The following is a 19874-nucleotide window of genomic DNA, read 5'->3' on the forward strand; positions in this document are numbered from 1 at the left end:
ATTGCACTGTAACTTCCCTGTGAAATATATTTACATCACACTCGATGAGTGGCATCCCTATTCTTATCCATTGAAACAGGAATCCTTGACAGCTTCAGAAGCTTTGCTATTTAAGGACATGTTGCAATTCTGCACCTCTCCATTTACCACAATAGTACTGCTTTACATTTACAAAATGTCTGATCTTTGTTTGGATGTGGCTGTATAAGATGAAGTTTTATCAATAAAATTTGCAGGGGAGGCTTTGCTTCTGATCAGGGAAGGGAAAACTTCATGTTTTTCAAAGTTGGTTTGGTACTTCTCAAAAAAATGGAATATTTTGCTTCAAACAACTTTTGTTTTTAAATTTAAATTTGGAAAATTGAAACGGTGGTTTTCATTGACTGGATCCAAACTCTCTTGGGTTTTCCATTTTGCAGCCTTTTCGAGAAATTCTTTTTCTTCTGATTCAGGATGTGAAAAATTATTGAAATCACAAAACTTCTAATATGATTCCTGCTTAACTCTGCACAGTTCAGTGATTCACTGATTAATTCCCTCCAAACCTTCTACCTCTTAATTATAAAGTAGAGATGACTTCTTATTTGCTACTTCATAAAGAACAGCCCTTATACATATGCACAGTAAACCCTTATATAACACAGAACTTAGATGCCTAGCAAAAATGAATGACATCAGCTGAAGAATAAATGAGAAAACCAGGATTATGATCCCAAACATGACAAAGTGGTACATGCTGGGGGCCTGGGACTGAGCATGGGATGTGTGGGCTCTGTGAGGGATCTTGGATATGGGGGAGGGGTCAGGGTAAGGGCTCTGAGTGCTGATTGCAGGGGTGGCACCTGCTAGCAGAGGCAGTGTGCAAAGCCACCTGGCTACACCTCCTATCTCTGCCAGGAACAGCAGGCATAGGAATCCGTTTGCGGTGAGTCAGCCAAGGTGAGCACTCCACCACCCCCTGGATACAGTACCCCATGTCTCAATGTCCTGCCCCAAGAACCCTCCCATGCCAATGAGTACGCTCTAGCTAAAAATAGCGGGTGCAACATGAACATGGGTCACTAAAGGAAAACTGCATTATGTCAGTTATGCAGTGTAAATGTGCACTGTATAAGAGTTCATTGAATCTTGTTATGCACCGGAAGTACCGGCACCCTGTGATTCATTACAGGAGCAGGCTTCTTTTGAACTGAAAGGAGAAGAGAGTCCTCCCACAAAAAAGCATGAAGTGTCAGTATGAAAACTTTTATTTTTGTATTTGCCTAGACAAGGATGCAGTCCCAAACACTTCATGTTCTGCAGACAAGCTTGGATGCAGTTCAAGAGAACTCCAAATTGAAGCAGTGCAGACCAAAAGGAGGAAGCAACTCCCAGCTTCACATCCGACGTTGGCAGGCTTCAGTAAACGAGGGCTGAGGTTGCAATTCAGTAAGGGACAGAGTGAATTGGTCACTTATATGCAGTCTGCATTGACTGGAAGTACCAAAATGAAGCAGTGCATGGCTGAAAAGGAAACAGGCCACCTTTAACTAAGCTACTATATATTTTAGAGCTTTTGTCTCTTTGATCAAGAGCTCCTCCTAAATGGTCAAAGTTGGGATAGCTTCCTCTTATCATAACTGACAGCAACCTAAGGTTTTGGTTATGCAAGAAAACAGGATGTGCCTGGACTGGGGTTGGTTCTCAGAAAACCAGACAGAAAAGAGACAGAATCACCAAATCAAATACAGTCCTTAACAATGACATAACCAAGTGCATCGTGAATTAGTGAAGCAAGATAAGCCAGAGAAATAGGATCAACCTGGACTTGGATTGCATCTCAATAAATCTTACAGAAACAAGATAATATAGAGAAATTTGGGGTAATGCTCTGCTGTGGCGCAGCTAAATCAGTGCTTAAGTTTTGAAAACTTAGTCGGAAACCAAATAAGCATAGTCCTTTTTTCTTAAAATATAGCAAATGATACATGTTGGGGATAAAGAAAAATACACTTGATTAAATTCCCATTTAAAAATTACTTTAAAATAAATGAAAAATATTAATCATTTTAAATAAATCCAAAATAAAAATTAGCTTCATAATAACATTTTCTGGAAAATACAATCCATTTTAAAAAAGCATGCATATTTTTCTCCTACCCCTTGTCTTCCCTAAAAAATTGAATTAAGGACCTGACCAATTCCAGGTAAAGCTGCTACCTTACAGGTAAAGATGCAGTTCCAGATGTATTTGACCTAAATACCTTTTGGCATGTATCCACTGCAGGACAGCAAGCAAGTAAACCCCCTGCATGTTTGTCTGTTGCTGAGCAGATGCTCTGCCTTTTCCCGCACCCCCCTTTTTTTTTTTTTCTAAACACGCATTGATAATGCTTTCATAGCTTGACAGACAATTCTGGGAGAAGGGGAAGGTGGGACTGAGGTATGGTTTCAGCAGTGGGCACTTTCGTTTAAGATAAGAGCAGCTTGCTTAATTCTGCTACCCTAGGTGTACTAGCTTCCAGGTTGCTTGTAGTCAAAATGGCCTTTTGTTGGGCTAAGCTTTGGTGCTCCCAATTTCGAGGCAAGACAAACAGGTACCTTTCTGATATCCTCCTAACGTACAAAGAACCTGTGTGGCTTTTAAGTGCAGTTGAACATTGCAAGCTAGTGTTAGTTTGCTGAGAAGGAAGCTGGCACACAAGCCATAGTTGAGTCACACCTGGTGGTGTGGGAAGGGGAAAAGATAAATCTGCAGGGGAACTGTAGCCTGGAATTTCAGATTGAAGCACCGCAGGGTTGTGGTGATTTTTTTTCAGATTTGAAATACATACGTAGTAAAGGTGGAACACTTGCACTGCTGAATGCCGGCTGGTCTGTTGCAAGTTGAGCTTTTTCTGTGTTTAGGAAGAAATGCCCTGTTTTGATATATCGCTGTGCAATAAAACATCAGTACAGACATTCTGCTATTTATCATAATAGGAAAATCCTCCCAAGCTTGTGCTCTGCAATTAGGCAAGCCATATATTTTAATCAAGTAGAGCTTTCATGTAAAGGCCTATCCCGCTGACTTCCAGATGTTGTAGAACTAAGTGAGAAGTCAGCAAATATAGTTCCACCAAGAGGGAACTTAAAACCTGTGATAGTCACAGACACTGTGCTTCCCATTTGCAAATGTCTAGTTTCCTAATGTGCTGTCTCTGGGGCAGAGTCATGAACTGTTTTGGTTCAGTTGCATTTGGCGTGTTTGGGTTTAATTGCTCTTCACGCCACACACAAAAACAATTCAGTTACTGGTTTACAGAGCCATCCCATTCACAGGGCAAGGCGGGGTGGCTGCCCTGGGCCTCACACTTCTAGGGGTCCTACAGCGACCTCATCAGCTGTCCTATGAAGGCAGCTGCAGGGGTTGCTTCCCCTGCTTCGCACTCACAATGCAGAGTGAGTGATTGCTTGCTCTGCTCTGCCGCAGCATCCTGGCCTGCTGAGCCAAGCTTCTTCATGGGAGGCTGGGAGGCCTCCACTCCAAGCTGCCTGCAGAGAAGCGGGGCTCAGTGGGCCAGGAGGGTGCAGCGGAATACTATCTGGCTAGTGAGTGCGGAGGAGAAGGCCAGGGGAAGTGACTCCCTGTGGCTGCTGCTGTCTGTCTCCTGCCCCCAGGCAATCCCAAGCCAGGCTAGTTGGAAGCAGGGCCAGGGTGGAGGCAGGGCATGGAGGAGGTTTACTGGGGTCCTGCACCAGTGGTACTGGGGCAGTGGGAGGAGGGTTGCCTCAGACTTCTTCCCCCCCACCCCAGTGGCCCTGCTGGTTTGAACTAGTTTAAATCAAATTGCAGCCTTCTTTGAAGTAAATTAAAAAAAGGGTTGAAACTTAAACTTGAAATGATTGACTTTTGGTAGTTCGTTTATTTTTATCTTTAACTTTCCATGAGTTTTCGTAAAAGTTGAATCTCTCTGCTCTGGCACTCTCAGGTCCTGACCAGTGCTGAATCAGAGAATTTGCCAAACTGCAGGAGAACAATATTATCTAGCAAGAATTACAACACATCCACTGCTTAGAAGTGTCTTAGAATGTCTTAAAAGACCTTTAGGTGTAAATTAGAGCTAAATAACATCACAGAACACTGATAGCCAAGACCAGTGGCTGTAAATAAAGTTCATGGGACTGTGGGAAACTTGACCACTCCCATTAGTGGATATCTGTCTTACTAAAATGATGCCAGACAACAGATGTTCCCAGATCAGAGCTGGAAGTTCAATCTGGACTATTTTTCTGACGTCAAGCGCAATTTTTCTGTGAGGTATTTATTTGATTGAAATAAACATCTTCCAGTATCTGCTCTTCCATATTGGTCGTTGGCAGGAAAAGGATAAGCTTGAGTTTGGGGAATAGGCTCTTCCTCAAGTGGTTTCTTCTGTCCAACAATAAGTGATGCACAGGACAAAATTTCAGACCCCAGGTCAGCTGACTCAGGCTCATAGGGCTGAAAAATAGCAGTGTAGACATACAGGCCTCCAGCTTCATCAAGTTTCAGAGCCCAGGCTCCAGCCTGAACCCAAATATCTACACTGCTGATTTTAAGGTAGCAGACCCAGGTCTCTGAGCCAGGGCCAGCTGACTTGGGCTCTGGGACTCCCTGTAGGTTTTTCATTGTTGTGTAGATGTACCCAGAGATGATCGTCATGTTTGTGCTCTCTCCTGCCTCAAGTAATGTCCCAGCAGCTCCTAAGCTTCCCCTCTCCCTCATCATGAACTGGCCTCCTTCTGGTGTCATTGCTACCATCAAGTCCTGGCTCATTATAATCTCATGCATATTTGTTACTTCATAATGAAAACTCAGTTCCATTCCAGTTCAGGTTCAGTATGTAGAATAAAATGTATGGTTCAAGTTCACTTCTTCAGGGGAGTTCTGTGAAACTGGTAATATTAGTATGTGTGGAGTTCACACCCTCAATTGTACTTTGAGGGATATGCTTTGAGTGTAGAATGAAACTTAATGGAAACTGCCAACTTCTGCCTCATTTGATGTCCAAACATTGACATTTTTCCCACCTCAATCCTGTGCTCTCTCTTCTGGCTCAGGCCATAAACCTGTGAGCAAAAGTGGTGATTTTTGAATTCCTTTAGGAGGATTGCACTTACCTAGTCCACAACAGCTTTGTACCTTGATTGGGGTTCTTCAGAGTAAAATAGATACATTTTCTTCTTTTCTCCTATTTTCAGGGGTGCTCAGAATGTGTCAAAATACTTGTTTAATTTATTTTTCTCTTTCATCTTGCAAATAGTCTGGGCAGCAGTCTTCCAGCATCGGACAGCTGCTGTGTTCTGTATATGAGCCATCCTAAGTCCCCTACCAGCTATCCAGAACTTAATATACCCAGAAGACTGAACTACTTCCCTCCGAGTTGGACTTGCAGCAGATGGGTTGGGAAGTGAGGCAAGGAAGCCAGCCAGTGTGCATCTCGGAGGAGAGAGGAGTGACTGAGACAAGTAGATGGGACTTGGCTCATGCTAGAGCACTAGAGTATTTTAACTGAGTTCATTGACAGATGGGGGCGGGAGGGTGATGGTGGCAAGATGAGCTGCTTGTTAACATCAACTTGCAGAATGGAATTTCCCCTCAAAGTAAATTAACCCCCTTTTATAGCGGCTGTCGGCTTTCTGCTTGAAACATTACATTAACAAGCCCACTGAAAGAGCCTTAAAAAAAATGCTGCTGTTTGTATAACATGGCTGCGGACTGACTCCGAGCTCCTTTAAAACAGCCTCTCATAACATCTGGGCTTCTACAGCACATAAAAATGTTTTCCTTCTGGCAGCAGATTTTATGGAGACGTAATAAAATACGTTTTACAAAAATAATTCTATTTTCAGATTACGTTTTGCCAGTAAGCGGGGCCAGACCAGGTGTGGAGGAGATTCAGTGGGGAACCTGTGAAAGTAAATCAGCCATTGCCAGTGCCCCCCAGCATCCCGATTTACTGCTGGCCCTCCAGCCTCACCAAAATTGTGTATAGTTCAGGTTTACAGTCATCCATTACTGCAGTCAGATCCTTTTCCTAGGGACATGTCTCTGTTGTATAATTTTGCCTTAGATTATGCATTCAGATTGTTTACATATATCTCTCCCTTCTGTGGTTTTTATGCCTTCAGGGCTTCAGTTTAACTACATGAACCTTCAGGCTTGTTAGATACTTAGTTGAAAAGGAGAAATCTGTAGTTGCTTTAGATTTTCAGACTAGACCTTTAGGGATGGATAGGAACAGATGGATAGGAGAGTACAGTGCAATTACTGAAACTCTCTGAAAGATCCTGTCTGCGACATTTTCTCCCTTTTTTGTTTTTATATCTTCTCAGCACGTCTGTGTCTGTTGCCTGTCCTTTAGGATTAGGGTTGCCAGACATCATCGGACAGTCCTGAATTTCCCTGACAAGTCCCACGTCCTCCATTTACACAAAAATGTCCCGCTGGATATTTTTGCATATATGGAACTTGTCAAGGAAATTCCCTGCCGTTGCCTGGGTTCCCATGGCTGGGGCTGCCAACAGGGCTCTGCATCCAAACTGGCTCCCCACTACAGGGCTGCTGGGGATCCTGCATCTGGAGCCGCATGTTGTACCCCGTCTACTCTGGTGAATATGTGAACCCTATCTAGGATTGACAGTTGCTGGTTGGCAGCATGTCAGCACTTAACACCCCTAACCCCCCCACCCCCCCAAAAAAATCATCTAAGACCACAGAGGAGCTAATTTCTTCACTAGCACTGGAGGGTGCTTGCTGTGATTGTGCTTGATTGTAGGGCTTGCTGTGGTCTCCAGATGGGCCTTAGGCTGCTCTAGGTCCAGGCAGAGTTTGTAAAGGAAACCTAGCATTCCAGTGTCAGCTGTAACGTGCTCTCAGTGGGAAAAGGGGTCTCAGTCCGCTCATTGCCTATCCCCTGTTCAGACTTCCATAAGCAAGTGTGTGTTACAGCACATACCTGGGGATTTTACTCATTAAAACAATAGCATCAGTACTGGGACTAAACTTTGTCTTGCTTGCAGAAACCTCACGTTAAGTGTACTGTGATTACTATATAAAACCAGCAAGGAGTCCTCTGGCACCTTAAAAAACCAACCAAGTTTGGGGAGTATAGGCTTTGTGCCTTGCAAACTAGATCCCTTATGTGCCAAGTACTTGTTAGTGTCTAGAATGTGTTTTGCTCTTTCTAGTAATACATGAATTTTGGTGGAACTTCCTGTTTTTGTGTGGTAGTACAACTGAAGGTTGGCAGTAACCTAAATTATCAGTAATTTCAGCATGATCTTTGCTTCCCAAACCATGGCAGCTTGGGACATCCACTGTATTCCTCCCACTTCTTTTGGAAGATAAAATAATTTCCAAAGTGCAGATAAGTGGGAAGATGTGAAAGTACAGAATTTGCTTCCAAATATGGTTAGAAATAGCACTGACAGGAAGAATAGAAGAAACAGCTGGTTTACAGGGATAGACCCCTGGTGTTAGACTGACAGCTCCCTGCATTGTGCACCTCATCAGTAGCTCCCCTGGCTGTGAATCTAGACAGCTGCTGTGTTCCCCTTCTTTGCGTCTCCATCGAAGGATAATTGCATGCATTCTGGGTCTTCTGCAACCATGTAATGGACATGACCAATTCTGTGGTATACACTTGTCTCCTGTGATTAAGCAAGATGATGGGTGAGTGCCGATGCAAATCAAAAAGATGATGTGTGATACTCTGGAGTTCCTGCAGGGGTGAAATGAGATTACTGAGAAATGTTTTTGAAGGAAGCAACTAGCATCACTCCTGTGCCCCCAGTTTGGGGACTACATGTTCTTCATGTGAGATGGTTGCTTGAGTTGGCCAGTGTACTGGTCACTAAGGAGATTTGTACTTCTGGGGTTTCCCTGTTTGGGTAACAAACGTACATTTTATACCTGACCTGATTGTGAAAAAAGGGTTGCATTTACTTTACAACATGCACCACATCCTACCATCCCTGCTGTTAGTATGTGGAACTATTTAACATTTCCTACCTTGTTTCTCCATTACAACTGTTAACTATTTCTTTTCTCACCAGATGGAGAAAGATGAAACTGTGAGTGATTCCTCACCACACATAGCCAATATTGGACGCTTGGTAGAGGTAAGTACATGGGGGCCATGATGGCTCCAGTAACTTATGTTGTATTGAGGGTAAGTTTCCCAGTTTTTACTGTCTGTAAATTATACCCTTTGTGTGCTCCACAATAGTTCTTAGCTGTGAAGAGTCCTTTCTCATCTCTCTTCCCCCTCACTCAATGCAAAAGTAAACTTCCTGGAAACGAAATGTCCACATCCTTAGAACTAGTGAACACTTGCCCACACAGAGTCACTTAGTCATTGTTTTTTGACAGAATTACTTAGTCATGCTATAGTGTACCCAGCTGTCCTTGCACCTGACATATCAGCACACAGTAAGCGCTGAGTAAGGCTTTTTCTAAGCTACCAAGTTTTGGTGACCATACTTTGTTGACTATTGGGATTTGACATATTAAAAATTGCAAGACGATTGTTCATGCTTGCTCCATCTGACTGATCTCATCCACATGGGGAAGGGGTGAATCACTGATAATTTGAGCCAAGCACTGTGGGTTTATATCTTACAATGCCTTGATAACCTCTTCTGCCACTAGGAGTTGTGGGAAGGTAGAGCGGACTGCAGCACACCTGGGGCCTGTGCTAAATGTTCCATCATGAATTGTTTTCTCTCTCAGGCCTCCATGGGTTTTTGGTTTTCTTTAGTGCTGTTTTTCCAACAACTGTTCTTTGCTGTGTACGCCAGCCTCTACTGAGAGAGAGTGGATCCCACAATTGTCTCCAGCGCTCTGTTGTGATGGGGTCATGGCAACGCAGTTAATTGTGAAGTAACTGATAGAGGAAGACGTGCTGACACCTGACATTGTGTGATATGGATAGCAGGAAGTTTACGTTGCTCTGGCATTCCCAGAGTAGCTGCATGGGGTGAATTGTTTTTGGACTAGGGAGCCCAGCACTGATTAGTGGGATCGCATTGCCATGCAATTGTGGGATGAAGTGCAGTGGTTACAGAACTTTTGGCTGTGTAAAGCCACCTTCCTGGAACTATGAGCATTAGTGCAAGGTGGTCTGGAAAGATGCATGATGTGCGTATCTTCAAAAACACCAGCCTGAACAGAGAGATTTAAGCAGGGACATTTTTTTTCCAGGCTACAACTTTACAGTGGGAATGTGAAAGCCCATAATGACTGTGGGATATACAGCTTACCGCTGGGTCACAAAAAGTTACACGGGATGCCTGGACAGTAGTAAGGAGTATTTCAACAACAAGCCAGATAGGTGCCAGATGGCAGTTGAATGTACCTTTGGCAGATTAAAGGAGCGCTTGAGTTGTCTCTGTGGCAGGTTAAACCTTAATGAGGATAATATTCCCTGATTGTAGCTGCATGCTGCACTTTGAATAATCTCTGTGAATCTAAGGGTGAAATGTTTGCTCAGGATTGAAATACTAACACAGAGCACTTGGCTGCTCTGTATGAGCGGCCAAATACCAGGGCTGTTGGAGAGGTCCAGAAGGTGACAGTTGAAACCTGACTGGCTTTGAGGAAGCACTTTGACAAAGAGCAGCAGTAACTCACGTCTTTGTGACAGTTGCTTGCATGATGCATTCTGTGTTCTTTTTTTGTAGTACGCTATGTTGACATTTGGGGCCACATATCCCATTAAGAGAATGATTAATATGCCTGTGTGTGTACTGGTTGTGATTGCAATGTGAATTAATATAAAACAAAGTAAAGATTTACCCATGTAAGCCCCTTTCTTTATTAAGCAAGAAGCAGCACAGTAACACTCATCAAAACAATGTGATGGGAAAGGGCAGGCACCCACAGTTGTCGGTCCAGCTGTCCTTTGTGAAAGTTGTGTGAAGGATGGAGTGAATGGGAAACTGAGGTGTCCCAGAAAGTGAAAAGGAATGTGCTGGTTAGTGGGTCTCGTAAAGAATTGTGCATGTGCTGCAATGGAAATTGAGCCTGGATCTGTTCACACTGCAGCATTATGAAAGTCTAGTTTATCCCCATTTGCTCCTCCATTACCTTAATCATCTGCTTAGTTGAATCCCTAGCAAACGCTTAATTCTCTGTTCTGCCCTGCCTTTTAGTGTCCCAACGCTCTTTTTGTCCGTTTTCTCTGTATTGGAGCTTTGCTGTATCTCCTTGAGCGTGTTTTCTTTGCTGCATGTTGGCCCCTCTTACTGGATGGAGATGGTTGGCAGGGTTGCTTTGGGTGTGGCTGAAGGCCACATCTGCTGAAGCACAGGGACAGTGCACAAAACCGGGATTATTATATTCAAGAAAAGCATTGAATTGCTTCACTTCTCTGCACCTTTTGCAACATACCAGTCTCTTTCTCTGACACTTGCCAGGCCCAGGTCTGTGCAAGCATGCAAACCATGATACGTGTTGCAGAGGGTGGGAGGGAAGCAGGGGTTGGCAGTGCAACTTTACAGGGAACAAATTCTAAAATCACCTCACGCTTTTCCACAGGCGTGGATCATTCTAGCAGACCTGTCATTGCTGAGGGTAAGCAGGGAAACCAGGGTACATCTAGTGCATGCTTGCAGCTTCCATCCTGGTCTATATGCAGCTCACCTATGTGGCACTTTGGTCCTTGCGTAAGTGACTTGTCCCGCACCATTTTTCAATGCCCTCCGATGGGGGAAGGAGCAAAGCTGCATGGCCACACCAATCTGTGGCACAGGATTAACATATATTTCCAGGAAACCTTGACATTTGTCAACACCCTCTTGTGCCATACCAGTTAGCTACATAGGGAAATGTCCAGCTTACCGAAACACAGCTGGCTTCCCATTTCTCTGTTCCCTAAAGCTATCTCCACAATATGCAAGCCACAGGTACTTTGTGTCTCATTTCCTGCTCGCCAAAGAGCAACTCCTGAGACTGATTAGGCACTTGAGCAGTGGTAAACAGTTCATGGATCCTCCCCCTCCACTCTCTCCCCGGCAACCCTACTGGAAGCGCCACATCCTCAGCTAGCTCCACCTCTATCAGTAACTTTGTCTTCTGGGTTAGGTCCTCTTTCTGCCATCTCCATGCCCTCCAAATTATCTTTGGGGCTCTTGGCAGTGGAGATGGGGTCACCGCTAAGGATAGTATACAGCCCCATATAGAAATGGGTTTTACGTGCAGCACTGAAATGATGGTTTGCCTCCTTTGCCTCGTGATATACCTGCCTCAGCTCCTTTATTTCTGATCTTCACTGCTGTACGTCCCTATCATAGCACTTTTTGCGCAAGCCTAGAGAAATGGGCCTATAGGTATCAGTTCCTACAGATCAAGTGCAGATGGGACTGCATAGACTCCTCTTCCCATATACTGATCAGCTCCAGCAGCGCTGTGGTGGTCCAAATGGGAGAGCATTTGGTGCGATAGCCAGCTACGGTCACCTGGAAAGATGCGATGAGACCTCTCCATGCAGCACCACAAGACCGTTTAAATAGTGAATTTAAAACTCCTGGAGCTGGCAAGGGGGAGGGACAGATTGTTTACAAGGCAGCAGAATTTAAACTGCTGACCAGAGAGGTCAGAATGGGCATGATGGGGCACTTCCTCAAGACTTAATAAAGCAATTAAAGTAGTCATTCTACACTGTCTCTTTGTTAATAAAGGGAAAGGAAAGTGGAAAAATATGCAAACAAGTATTTTGTCACTGAAACCAGGTGTTTTTCTCTAAAAAGTTGCATCAGTGTGTGAGCACTTACTGTTTTGTTGCCCAAAGGGAGTTTTTGGTGTCAAAACTTGGTAATGTAGACAAACCCTAAGTGCACTGCATTTGTTTCTTGCAGCACTTGATTTTGTTGTGGTTGTCAGTCCTATGTCCTTAACATACCTAAAAGACAAGGATAGGTTTGCATTAATTGCTGGAAAAGAGATGTGGGGAAACAGTTGCTGGCTGTTTTGACACATGATTTTGTAGGAAGAAGCTTTTATCTTCATGGATTTCATACTTCATAGTCAGTTACTTTGGTGGGAGGGGAGAAAATCCTTAATTGAATTAGGTTACGTGCATAATACTGTTAGAAAAGACGAATCACTCAAAGCATCTGGATAAAACAAACTTGATTTTTGTAGAATCATAGAACACTAGAACTGGAAGGGACCTCGAGAGGTCATCAGGTCCAGTCCCCTGCACACTCGTGCCCTCCACATATGTCCTTGTGCCAGAGTAGAAGTGGCCAGTGGTTCAGGCCAGCCAGAAGTGGAGCTGGGGGGGAAAAAAAGCATCCCATCCAAATGTATTGCAGCATAGCAGTTGTGTCATTAGCCACCAACTGGCACAATTCAACTTGGGTTCTATAAAGTCCTTGACCTTATAGAGTTCCTCAAATGGGTGACTGAGAACCTGGGAGTTTTTTCTCTTAGGCCAGGGGTTGTAATAATCAAGAGGGGGTGAATGAGCTGTCTGGTTTGCACTAGGATACAAGCAGGGAGTTGGATCCCTGAGCAAAAACTGCCCTCTTGTGGTCCTGGACAGGTATTTTGTATATGTAGCCTTGGACACTAACCAGCAACAAAAAAAAAAAAAAAAAGGCAGTAAAGTAGCACTTTAAAGACCGACAAAATAATTTATTAGGTGAGCTTTTGTGGGACAGACCCACTTCTTCAGACCATAGCCAGACCAGAAAAGTCTGTTTTGGTACGGCTTTGCTCTGAAGAAGTGGGTCTGTCCCATGAAAGCTCACCTAATAAATTATTTTGTTAGTCTTTAAAGTGCTACTTTACTGCTTTTTTTGTTTTGATAGTATATAGACTAGCATGACTTTCTCTCTGTTACTAACCAACAACAGAGAGAGTGGATTCTCAGACACCAATGAGAATTGCATCTCTAGCTGTTAAATTAGAGGGAGTGGGACACTGATATAACATTGTAGTAACAGGATACAGTGGTCAAATCATGCTGTGGAATGCATTGTAACTCAGTCAGCAGAGCTGGTGAAGGGGTGCTCATAAGAGAGTGCAATAACTGATAACAATCCATAAAAACAACTGCAGTGATTAATAGGCTGGTTTCTCCCTTTCTTCTAGGACATGGAAAACAAAATCAGAAGTACGCTGAATGAGATATATTTTGGAAAAACAAAGGACATCGTTAATGGGCTGAGGTAACAAACCATCCACAGCTGGCTCTTACAGCTCACTTTACCCTGCTCCTCCCCCCAGCAGCACCTGCAGTCTTGTCCTGTCCCCCTCACCTCCCCCAGGTCAAGCCTGGATTGGTGTTTCTTTGTTAGACCTTCCCCTTTTCTAGCTAGCCTTTCCATGTCTCCAGTCACCTCATTGTGTTTTGGAAACATTCATTAGTGGTGAACGTTTCGAGAATACTTCTTGTAAACCTTTTGATTACAGGAATTTGCTGCTCTTTATCCCCTTGTTTCCTCAGAGAGGTAGCTGTTAGTCTGTATCTTCACAAAAGAAAAAAGCAGTCCTGTAGCACTTTGAAGACTAACAAAATGATTTATTTATCAGGATTTCCCAATTCTGAAGAAGTGGGTCTGTCCCATGAAGGTTCATCACCTAATAAATTATATTGTTAGTCTTTAAAGTGCTATAGGACTGCTTTTTTCCTGTTCAGGAAAAGCATAGGGCAGTTAAATTCTGTAGGTTGATGGGATTATTTTTAATGGGCAGCCGATTATTCAGATTGCTGAAGGTTGTATGTGCTGGATAACTAGTTTAGCTCTAGGAATCAAAATTTAGTCTTAAAAATAATTCCCAAATGAATCATAATGAAAACAGAGCTGGTAGTTTTTAGACATATGCCATCATTTTTCTTCTCCATTCCCTTGGGATGGACTGTAGTTTACAGGAACAGAATGAGTGAGTGAGCTGACCCTCCTGTGTATTTCTGACAGGAAATTGTGTGAGGCTTTGAGCTCTTGATCATGTCCGGGCAGGAACTTTGCATGGCAAACTCGGAGTTAGTGGTTTTTTTAAACCCTTGGGAGAAGGCGCAGAACTGAGAGGTGCTTGATGCCAGGTTAATTCTTCCACCTTGTAAATTTAGATTCCCTAGCATACGTGTACACAGATATGTTGAAGTATTGGCAGCTTAGCCCTACAGTGGTAGAATGTTTTTGCTGATTAAAATCCTTCCTCATGGCAGTTGGGCTGGGATGGCAACAGGTACTTGGTAAAGCTGTTTAATGAATTGCTGGCTGAAATTTAGCACTCATTTTCATTCTGGTGCATGGGGAATTGGCCTGGAAGCTGCCATTAACATCAGCTGGAAATATATAACTGATTATTTTTTTTCCTATCAACCTCATTGAAAATCCCTGTTTTTGTATCTATGCCATGTATCCCCCCAGCACCTCAGTCTATAAGAGCCAGCTACTGTGTTGTGCCTCATAGATGTAATCTGGAACCATTGTCATTCTCAGAGTATCTAGGGTTAACTTCACGTTCTCACCTTTCCTGTTTTCTCTGTTTTGTGTGTTTAAACTTTGCTCTTCCTAAACTCCTTCCTAATGGCTTCCAGGTTGTCAAATGTCTGTTACTGGGTTCTTCTGACTGTTCTTTTCCCTCCTTTACTTCACTCATTTCTGAACTACTCTCTGTAGATCTATTGATGCTATCCCCGACAACCAAAAGTATAAGCAGTTGCAGAGGGAGCTTTCTCAAGTGTTGACCCAGCGTCAGATCTACATCCAGCCTGATAACTAAACCAATCCAGGTACCTCTGCCTGTGAGGTGTGACAATCCACACTAAACCAGGACTCATCCTGCCAAGAACAGGCTGTCTTACCTATGCATGATAACTGAAACCAGAACTAACCCATAACTCCACCAGACTGATGACCAGCTTTTAATTTGTTTCATCCTAGAGCTGTTTCTTCATAGAACCAATGAATGCCTTGGTCTTTGTTACCACTGTGTGGAATTCTGTATGCTGAAAGGTTGGGGGGGTTGCAAGTTTTTTTTCCCCACTCTCTTGGAAGCAGTTATATGGTAGATGGCCATGTCCCCAAAGCGGTGGTAGTGTGTATTCGTTGTTTGTACCCAGAACTCTTGGGCGCCATCACAACTGCACTATCAGGACTGGGGATTTTTTACAGCAGCTGTACAGATGATGTTGTATACTCATTCCCTGTATTTTTATACTACTCCTTTCCCTCTGACTAGGGCAAGGGTAGGCTGTTCACTGGGGTTAGCTGCTGGTGGGCTGCCAGCGGCTGACCCTAGCGAACGGCATCTGTCCTGGTGGCCGGTTATTGCTCAACCCGGGATAGGAGGAGGATTTTGGAAGTAAATAGCTGTCCTTTCAAATGTAAATGATTAAATATAAAGGGCCCTTTGGCCTTATATGTCCAAGAACATATCAGTTGTTGCTGGTTTTCCCCCTTCCCTCCAGATCCTCTCTTTGCCTTGTATACCTGAGTCTGTCTTGGTGCTTGAAAATTCAGCTCCACTTTTCTGTGCCATGCACAGCCTGTTACAAAGGGTTTTCTCATATACTCTAGGTTGCGCTTGGAGTTTTGATTGCTTAGGGTGCATGGCAGTGACTAACCTTGGGCCAGTTTAACCTTCCACTCCAATTCCTAATGAGTTGCAGATGCCATTTAAACACATTGCGCTGACGGAGGGGAAAATGAGCACTGTTTGTTGATGATGGCCCAGAACCATTCCTTTAACCTATGACAAATGCAAATATAAAATGTATGTATTTTATGTTGCAGTAACTGAATTCTCCAGAGATGAGCAAGTGGAAATACTTTCTTAATATTTAAAAAAAAACAAAAAACTCTAATACAAAGAATGGACTTGCCCTGTGGAAATGGGCGTCCAGGCATACCCTAGTTCTGATAATAGGAGAGGATGTAAAATACAGAATAGATGGGAGCTAATTGCTTCCCAGAGGTGTTAGCATATCCTTAAAAGTCCAGTGTCATTGTGTTGTAATCTGATCAGTTGTAAGAGTCCTTTTAAACTAGGAATCGTATTGTACCTTGCTGTAACAGCTGAGAGAGTCTTTAGTCTTCTCCATGAAAGTTTTTGATAAGCAAAGTCAAGGTGATTCTTTAGATGTGTGGCTTTTTAATCATCCTTTACAAAGAAAGCGAGTGCTATATTTTGCCTGCAATACCTTTATCCCATCTACTTCATTTGAGCTGCATTGATGGGTACAGTTGATGACTACTCCAGGGAAAGAATAAACTGGAGGTGCAAATACTGTACTGCTGGTGAAGAATGGGTGAGCGAATAGTGTGTGTAAAGAAGAATCGTCTCGTCATATGACTTGTTCTCTTGAAGTGCCAGTGGGTCTCTGAAGTACCTCCTCTGTTACAGAGCTCTAGCTTCAGCTCAGAAATAAATATTTTTAGAAGTTAGCTGCTCTCAGCCTCTCCCATACAAGGTCCCCTTGAGATCAGCTCACCGTCCTCTTGGAGTCTGCAACCCTGTGTTGACAGTTGGTCTGGTGGTGTGCTTTATTGCAGCTGCTAACTCTTTTGAAAATACTCCCCTAGACCCCCAGAGCAGCAGCACAGGTGCCACTAAACACTTCTTGCTTAGGGGACCCATGACAATATAAGCCCCAAGAGCTCCTTGTTAAAATATGTTTATATGATGCATTTTTCTAGAAACCCATGATGGGGTTTGTAGTTACTGGGCCTCCACTCCCCAATGGCTTCCATTTTCCTTGCAACAGCTACATGATAACTCATTGGGAAATGCAAAGATTTGCTTAAAAATCCAGCTTTGTAATGTACATTTTTATCTCTTTAAACTTAAAGCAGTAGCTGCCCTAATACCTAAGTGAACCTAAAGCTTTGTGTCTCCAAGCACATGGACATGAGATATTCAGGATCTTGGTAATTTATTCCGTAAAGCAGCTTTCTCAAGTCAGAGTTAAAACAACTCTTATTTGAACTCTGCTCTAAGAGGAGAAGTTTTCTGGTCTTTCTGCAAAGGAGCTTCTGGTTTTCCCAGGAGGAGATGCACGGGAAAGGAGGGTTAGACATGGCTGCCACGTACTGAGATATTCGTTACCTGGAGTAATTGTTAGGTCCTGCCAACAGGTCCATTGCACAGATGTCAGAATAGCAGCTGGATTATATGCCTTAATATCATGATCACTTTGAGACAGATCCCCTCTAACCCCAGTCTGAATGAAATCTTGATGTCCTAATGTAAAGGACTGGGATTTTCCATCATGAGCTGGAGGTAGTGGGTCTTCAGGGGAAGTGTATCTCTTGGTGAATGCCTGTTAGAGTGAATTGATGAAACGTGTTCACTTTACCTTCTGTCCTCTGTATTTGCAACAGCCCAATGGAGGCTGTTTCCTCTAAGTGTGTGTCCATCTTACTGCTGCTATTGCCTCATATCCCCGATGAAAACCTGTTAAAAATCACTGCTTTCAAATATCCCACTTAATTTGTTTCCTTCCTCTCAACAGGTCTGTGCAGACTTTTGCAGACAAATCAAAACAAGAAGCTCTTAAAAATGACCTGGTGGAGGCTTTGAAGAAAAAGCAGCAAAGCTAAAATACTCTTTACGCTAACAAGACATGCCATGCACTCGTTAGATTCCTTTCTTAGAAAATTCATTTTCTCTCCAGCCTCCTCCCCCCTCTTTGGTTACGTCACATCACACTTTGCATCCACTTCTATCCGTACGCTACCATCTCCCCATGAATAAAGCTGTACAAACTTTTTCAGTCTCTGAGGCTTACTTTGCACCATGTTTTACTATTGAGACCTTAGGCTATGTTTCTGTAGAAGTCATGCATTCTCTTCCTCTTCTCCCATTTACATGCATAAACACCAATCATTCTGTTTCTTTTCCTCCCCCCCCCCTTCCTTTTGTTACATTGGTGTAAAAATGTAAAACAAAATTTATTAAATACTGTGGTGTATGAAAGAGGAAAAACTGGAAAAATGTATTCCACGTATGTGTGGGGTCTGGGCAGGGGGGATGGCTGGCGGGAGGGAAGGAAGCGAGGGTGTTCCGCAGTGTTGTACTATACTGACTAAACCGGACTTGCAAGGAAACGTTGATTTGGTGACCTGCTGAAAGTTCTGCTCTTCTATGGCCTTGTTCCAAGGCGCTTTACTGTCAATTTTTACAGAATGCAAAAGGGGTTTTTGTTTTGATTTTTGTTTTTTGTAAAGCTTAAATTGAATCGACATCTTATACTTGAGCCTCCATACTGAAAACAAAAAACCACACAATAAAAATAATAAAAAAAAAAAACAACAACCCTGGGAAGCAGCCTGCATCCAGTGTCCTTTTTATTTTATTCCTTCCTGTCTTGTTCCTTAGCATTCCTGCTGATGTGTTCTTTTATGGGAACAGGGAGAAGTTGTCCAATTTAGACAGATATTTGTAATTCAAACAACTGCTATATTGTATGGTCACAGAAAGCAAGTGAGCTCTTCTGGTCTCACACCACAATCAGCTGCAACTTATTCAGTTGAAGGGAGACTATTTGATTTACTTAGTTAGTTACAGATGGGGTGCATCTTGCCAGCTTTATGTGGTTGTGTTTTTCATTAGCATGCCTTACTTTCAAGGTGTTGGCATGAGGATGTTGGTACGCTGCTGCATTCTGGGATTGGAGCTTCAGGCACATAGCAAACATGGAACAGATGTATTCTGAGAGGAATTAGAATATCTGGCATCATTCTGTATGTTGAACATAGCTGAGGTAAAGCCTGTTTGTCAAAGCACCGAGAGGGAAGAGCTAGGCCTAAACAATGTTTAGCAATGTGCAGCATGGCCAGCTGTAAGCAACAACACTACCAAAAAATTGTTCAGCAGCTTCATCTCCACCTGGACACCTTTTTGCTTGTAAGTGATTTTGCTGCTTGTGGAAGGAGCAAGACATGTAGCTCTGTGGAAGAAATGGACTTATTCGCAACAAAAATGTCTAAGTAGCAGTTGGGAGACCTCCCTGAGAGGAACTACGTCCACGCCCCGTTACCTCCCATCTCCCTTCAGTCCATGGACTGTCTTCTGAGAGAACCAGCCAGTCTGCACAGTGTCACATATGGTTCTGTTGAGTGCAAAATGACTGAGCCCACCAACATGTCTTATCACTGGTTTCTCATAGTATTTATGTGCTACTGGAAGCAGGGACCCCAAAGGCCAGGATGTGAGATGGTGGGTGGTTTGGTGGGAACAGAAAAGCACCTTTTACTCACAGCAAAACCAAACCTGACGAACTGTCATTTGGGAAACTTGTTCCAGAGAGCTGCTTATGGAAGAAAGTAACATTTTAATTTTTGTCAACTGATGTTTGTCCTACATTTATCTTCCACTAGCAAACAGTGCTCCTAGGAAGAGGAGGCGCCTAACTCTGCTCCTAAGCATACACTAGGAGTGGACAACAGGTGATGGATCACTTTGACTGCCTATTCTGTTCATTCTCTCAGAAGCATCTTGCATTGGCTGCTCTTGGTAGACAGGACATTGGGCTAGATGGGCCAGTGATCTGGCCCAGTATGGCCGTTAGGTTGACACTCTGACTACAAGTGGCTTAAGTCGATGCTGTAATGTTGATCATGAACACTTTAAAAAACGTTAAGTTGTCTGCCTAGGAGGTAAGAAAAATCACTTGAGCTTTGCCTCTTGTTCCTCACCTGTGAAGCAGGGATATTTCTCTACCTTGTCTAGGATGTGTGAGGAGGAAGTCATTTATATGGATGAGGTACTCCAATACACCAGCAGGGGGAGAGATTTGAAGTAATGAAAAGTAGCCAGTAATGATCCAGCTCTCTCCTTTGTTGTTTAGCTCACAAAAGCGACCTATAGGGTATTCTCAGCACTGGGAATATAGAATGTCTTGTCAGGTGCATGCATG

General features: G+C 43.4%; 1 protein-coding gene across 3 annotated transcripts in view; it reads left to right on the forward strand.

Moving 5' to 3' along the window:
• CAPZB (capping actin protein of muscle Z-line subunit beta) overlaps positions 1 to 18268 on the forward strand; it is a 133356-nt gene extending 115088 nt beyond the window's left edge. For 2 of the 3 annotated variants that reach the window (XM_075018135.1, XM_075018137.1), the window contains exons 7-10: positions 8059 to 8124; positions 13100 to 13176; positions 14635 to 14747; positions 17469 to 18268. In XM_075018135.1, the coding sequence (XP_074874236.1) occupies positions 8059 to 8124; positions 13100 to 13176; positions 14635 to 14737 (246 nt within the window). In that variant the 3' untranslated portion in view covers positions 14738 to 14747; positions 17469 to 18268. The remainder of the gene's footprint in view (positions 1 to 8058; positions 8125 to 13099; positions 13177 to 14634; positions 14748 to 17468) is intronic. The other variant, XM_075018136.1, reaches the window with a different exon arrangement.
• Positions 18269 to 19874: the final 1606 nt, after the last annotated feature.

The sequence above is a fragment of the Carettochelys insculpta genome, chromosome 23, assembly GCF_033958435.1.
Source record: "Carettochelys insculpta isolate YL-2023 chromosome 23, ASM3395843v1, whole genome shotgun sequence".
NCBI lineage: Eukaryota > Metazoa > Chordata > Testudines > Carettochelyidae > Carettochelys > Carettochelys insculpta.